The sequence below is a fragment of the Drosophila eugracilis genome, unplaced genomic scaffold (assembly GCF_018153835.1).
Source record: "Drosophila eugracilis isolate 14026-0451.02 unplaced genomic scaffold, ASM1815383v1 contig_1765, whole genome shotgun sequence".
Classification (NCBI taxonomy): domain Eukaryota; kingdom Metazoa; phylum Arthropoda; class Insecta; order Diptera; family Drosophilidae; genus Drosophila; species Drosophila eugracilis.
Window position 1 is genome coordinate 318,950 of NW_024572605.1, and position 5,553 is coordinate 324,502.

The 5,553-nt window shown below is 48.9% G+C and overlaps 1 protein-coding gene across 1 annotated transcript; it reads left to right on the forward strand.

Moving 5' to 3' along the window:
• The first annotated feature begins 1,997 nt into the window (after positions 1-1,997).
• On the forward strand, positions 1,998-5,084 carry LOC108107487 (protein krueppel). The gene is made up of 2 exons (XM_017215033.2): positions 1,998-2,403; positions 2,884-5,084. Exons 1-2 carry the CDS (start codon positions 2,367-2,369, stop codon positions 4,350-4,352), a joined length of 1,506 nt encoding a protein of 501 aa, XP_017070522.2. The 5' UTR covers positions 1,998-2,366; the 3' UTR covers positions 4,353-5,084.
• Positions 5,085-5,553: the final 469 nt, after the last annotated feature.

Genomic DNA, 5,553 nt, shown 5'->3' on the forward strand with positions numbered 1-5,553 from the left:
GATAGAGAGAGTATTTACAGTCTGAAAGGGAATTACCACACGATTTGATTTCCCTGTTATACTAAATAAAGAACCTAGTGTTCGTTGACCCAGGTTAGTTCCCCGTCCGGACCTTATCAACCGACTGGACCATACGCACTTTCTACGCACTACTGCCCCACTTACACATGAGCCGCCCAGCACGTGTGAAAGGCGTTGTCGGAAGATGGGAGTCCGCCCCGCGAATCTAAATCTGGACTAGTTTCCTTCACTCGCTTCCATAACACTCAAGTCACTGATTAGCGACAGTCCTAAGAGATAGGCCCGGCCGGATCTTGGGTTAATCAGTTGGGTTTAAGTCGCTCTCTCAATATCAAGCCGTGCATTGCTTATCAAGCAAACAACCAGAATTTGAATTTCTTCTGACTAATCCCCGAAACCTGGGCATAATCTGAAGATGTGTCCGAACCGGTCCGCTCGGACCGAAACCCCAGAAACTCTTATCAATAGGTCAGTTCTGGGTGCTTGAGTATTGTTTAATGCCTTCTGCGAATTTCATTTTTGTGAAAATCTTTCGCTGAAGTCGGCCGAGCGATGCGATGACAAAAACCATTCGAATTTTACGTAACATTATGCAGAGCAAGGATATGCTCTTATGTGTCCCTTTCGGCCATTGTCTGGTTTCACTTTCGAAAAATCCACGGTAGTTCGCATTAACCGCCCGGCGAGTCCTGCGCGTCCTGCGCGTCCTTGGCCTACCTACAAACCCAAAATACCGCTCTAGACCCATTTCCAGCATAAGTTCGGCACAGCATGTCCTTGCCATAAAAATCTACATAAAACCATTTAAAAGTCAATCCGCAAAGGTCACTGGGAACTGGGAACTGGGAACGACGTTGCAAGCAGAACTTGCCTCAGCTCCTCTGACTTCTTTTTATGATGATGCAGGACTTCTCTACCTGAACCGTTTTTTACTAGTTCCTTATTTACGATTTGTTTTTTAGACGTGTGCCAATAATTAGTTACCCATTAAACTCAACTTCCACTTTTCAGCGACTCCGCTCAACAGGCTGCTCCGAGGCGGAAAAACTCACTCAGACAGCGCTGCTGAACTAGCTCGGTCCCTTTTCCCTCCTTGGGGACTCGCCGAGCCGACGCTTTGTTTACTTCCTGTTCCCTCTTACAGCGCACGCTTGGGTTTCAACCCCGTCCGAGGCATCTCTTTCCCTGACTTTTGGCTCTTTCGCTCGCGCTGCTTCCCTTTCGCCCAGACTCTCCTTTGGCGTTCATCCCCCTTCGGCGCTCGCGAGCGAAAAGGGGAAATGGCCAGGCACCTTTGAGTGAGTTTTTCCGGATCCCCGGCTGGTTACTCGCCTCGACATACCGCAATAGCTCGCAACTAGCATCCGATCCTTGTTCCACTTTAAATGTCCTTCTAGTGCACTTTTTATGAAGGCTCTAAAAAAACACGGGCGAGCGGAAGTGGCCATAAGTTTTTTAATGCCCCTTCCTGGACAGCGCATGCATAGTTTTGATTTTTTACGTTTTATGGCTGACAAAAAACGCACAGGTCATAAAAGCCTGTTCTCGGCCAACTAAGGATGTTCCTCATCGGCATCCTTGCTAAAAAACCGCACGAAAAGGGGACTTAAGTCAGCTACGACTACGAGGCTGAAGCGTATCTATGGCTGTCTCTGTCGCTCCAATTTGCATATGGAAAATCAGCACTTCTAGGCGAAATAAAAAAGAAAAAACGAACCGATGAAAATAACTCAGTAACTCAGCTCTACTCGACTCAACCCGCAGCTCGGCTCAACGGAGTGTCCAGTTTCCACGTTACCTGCTCCGAGTCTAGGGATCGTTTTTCGCCTTCGCCGCGATGGTCTCCTCTCTCTCTCCCTGCCGCGACGGACGCGCACTCGCGTGCGTGTGAGCGGGAGAGCGAATTGAGCGGCAGTGTGCGTGCGGACGAGGGTGAGTGAGACTCTTTCGCCGGGGCAGAGCGTACTTATAGTTAGCTCACGCAGCGAATTTGTATCAGTCGTGATTTGGCTCTGTCAGTGAGAGGAACAACTATTTGTTGTGCCACACACACAAAACACACACAAACGCGAACGCCATATAAAACATAAAACAAACCTAATCAAATTACAACTACCTCATTTTGCAACCGGTGAACTTTTATAACAAGGAAAATCAGTGAAAACCTCTACCTCAAAGTACAAAAGTGCGGGAAAACTACTTCATATCCTCGAAAGTGCACAAGTTGCTCAAATGAAAATTTGCTGCCTCGAAAACCAGAACTGAAACTAAGTTAATCGAACTTCGAAAGTGAATTGCATTGGTGAACGAGAAATTTAAAGGATCAAGCACAGGAACACAAATTGATGGCCATATCAATGCTGCAAGACGCCCAGACACGAAGTAAGTATTGCGGGATTATAGTTTCCATTTCCTGAGTTGCCTGGATGTCCCCTTGTTTTTCGCAACCTCAAATCTCCCTTCGTCTCAACACTCGCTGTTAAGCGCGGCTTGTGCCTTAGTTTCCTCAACGGAAAACGACTTTTCCTCCGAAGACTCGACATCTTCAAGTTATCGGAAAATATCACACATATGTGTATTTAGATCAATTAGGCTTTGTTTACAAGTTTGGCCAGGAACCGGCACTGAACTCGTTACCCACCAAAACAAAAGCCAGCGAGCCCCAAACAGAGAGGAGAAAGAAAAGAGCACCGAGAGCGCTGGACTTTCTCTCACACATGTAACATATGTGCCACTTTCTGCTCTTACAAGCTTCTGCTCTTAGCAGAGGGGGCTCTGCGACCCCCAAGTGCTTCCTCTTGGCCAAGATTTTCTTCACCCTTGCAAGCAGTTAACTAACTTTCGTTTTACCTTTTCTTTTAGATTTGGCAGCTGCATTAGCCGGCATCAAGCGAGAGGACATCGCTGTTGACCGCTCCATGTCGCTATCGCCACCCATGTCGGCCAACACATCAGTCAACAGCGCCGCTGCAATGTACCCAGCTATGGGTCTCCAACAGGCGGCCGCTGCCTCAGCCTTCAGCATGCTCTCGCCCACCCAACTCCTGGCGGCGAACCGCCAGGCTGCCGCTTTCATGGCCCAGCTGCCCATGAGCACACTGGCCAACACTCTGTTTCCACACAACCCGGCGGCCTTGTTCGGGGCTTGGGCTGCCCAGCAGTCGCTGCCGCCCCAGGGCACGCACTTGCATTCGCCGCCAGCCAGTCCGCACTCGCCAGTGTCCACGCCTCTGGGCAGTGGCAAGCACCCGTTGAGCTCCCCCAACAGCACGCCCCAGCACCATGAGCCAGCCAAGAAGGCCCGCAAGTTGTCGGTGAAGAAGGAGTTCCAGACCGAGATCAGCATGAGCGTAAACGATCTCTACCACACACCGGGTGGCCCCATTTCTCCGCCATCCAGCGGCAGTTCTCCCAACTCCACACACGAGGGAGCGGCCGGAAATGCTGGCAGCGCTGGCTCCAAGGATCCATCTCGGGACAAGAGCTTCACATGCAAGATCTGCTCCCGCAGCTTTGGCTACAAGCACGTGCTCCAGAACCACGAGCGCACCCACACCGGCGAGAAGCCCTTCGAGTGCCCGGAGTGCCACAAGCGGTTCACCCGTGACCACCATCTGAAGACCCACATGCGTCTGCATACCGGAGAGAAGCCATACCACTGCTCGCACTGCGATCGTCAGTTCGTCCAGGTGGCCAACCTGAGGCGGCACTTGCGAGTCCACACCGGAGAGCGGCCCTACACTTGCGAGATCTGCGACGGCAAATTCAGTGACTCCAACCAGCTGAAGTCCCACATGCTGGTCCACAATGGCGAAAAGCCGTTCGAGTGCGAGCGCTGCCACATGAAGTTCCGTCGGCGCCACCATCTGATGAACCACAAGTGTGGCATCCAGTCGCCGCCCACTCCCGCTCTGTCCCCAGCCATGAGTGGCGATTACCCCATGGCAGTCACCGCCATGGCTCTCGAGTCGTCCTCCAACAAGTTCGCGGCCATGTGTGCCAGCTATGGAGGCTCGGAGGAGTCAGTCGACATGGACAAGGGAGCAATGGAGGACGATGCCCCACTGGACTTGTCTGAGGACGGAGCCAGCTCTGTTGATGGCCACTGCAGCAGCAGCGCACGGCGCAAGGCCCAGGACATTCGCCGAGTGTTCCGCCTGCCGCCTCCTCAAATCCCTCATGTTCCCAGTGATATGCCCGAGCAAACCGAACCCGAGGATTTGAGCATGCACTCGCCCCGCTCAGTCGGCTCCCACGAGCAGTCCGAGGACATCGACTTGGACGACTTGGACGACGCCGCTGCCCTCTACCTGCGCCACCACCAGCACTAGAGCGGCCCAGCAGCAGCCGAATTGTACATAGCCCGGATCGGATTCCATTAGATGGAAGCGACCGGCGATGATCCACACAAAATTGAAAATTTTGCCCCTTCAAAGTGGAACGTAAGAATTGTTGCAACAGGAATTTAATGATAAGTACAAGTAACAACCACAAACTTAGATCAATAATAGCACATAAATCAAAAACAAAAACAAAAACTAAAAACAAAAACAAAAAAATCACAAAATTGTACAAAACTAGCTAAACTCGCCATAAGCTTATCGCCGCCAAACCCCACCAAATCGAACCGAAAATGTCGTGCCATTCTAGCCCTATTTTAAGTTAACCCCTAGGTTCCCGAACTATCTGAATTGTATATATCCAGCTTATGCAGCTGCCAATTGTAAATCAAAGGGAGGGACAGAAATCGAGATCTATCGAAGGTTTATTTAGTACGTTAGCTTATTTTAATATAATTTAAAGAAATTCTGAAAGAAGTCAAAGCAACGCCAACGCCAACGCCAACGCCAACCAATCAAAACTAACTTTAAGTTATAATAATAAACACCTTTTACGCTAATTGTTTTGTTTGACATTACTCTTTGACCTATTATTTAATCGACTAGCCCTTAGTACCGAATTAAGTTTTATTTGGCCCAACACATTGCATTTTAAGTTTATATTAATGTATTTGGTTAACGAGTTGCTGCATGCAAAGAAATAAACTCACCGAAGAACATGAATCCCTTCATTTTCATTTATTATTTTCATTTGGAATGCCAAAGATATTGAATATTAAGCTAACTGGCGCTGTTACCTCATCCTCTTCCAGTCGCAGCTAGCTCTGTTCGTCGTTGTAAACTGTAAGGAACTCCTCAGACCCGCTGAGGGCGTACCCTAATCGTAATATAGCTCAATGTATGTTAACCTACTTACCCGACACTCGTACATACTAGTTCTAATTGTAAGACTTGAACCAAGTAAACAGGAAGAAATGCTATAACCAAATACCTCCAATACCTCTTGTATCGAAATTGTTGTGAGCCGATCAGTATATACATGCAACAACGCGGCAATCGTACAATTCAACTGAATTTATATACAACATTAGGAAGAACCACAATATGCATTGCCATTTTGGTGCATATTCCGAGGAGTTAGAGTAACCATTTTTGAATACTAGCCAAGTAGTAGGGATAAGTGTACAGACTT

Coding starts and splice junctions, on each gene's coding strand:
- LOC108107487 (XM_017215033.2), top strand. CDS start 2,367: ATGGCCATATCAATGCTGCAAGACGCCCAGACACGAA. Junction 2,404..2,883: donor GCAAGACGCCCAGACACGAA/GTAAGTATTGCG, acceptor CTTTTCTTTTAG/ATTTGGCAGCTGCATTAGCC.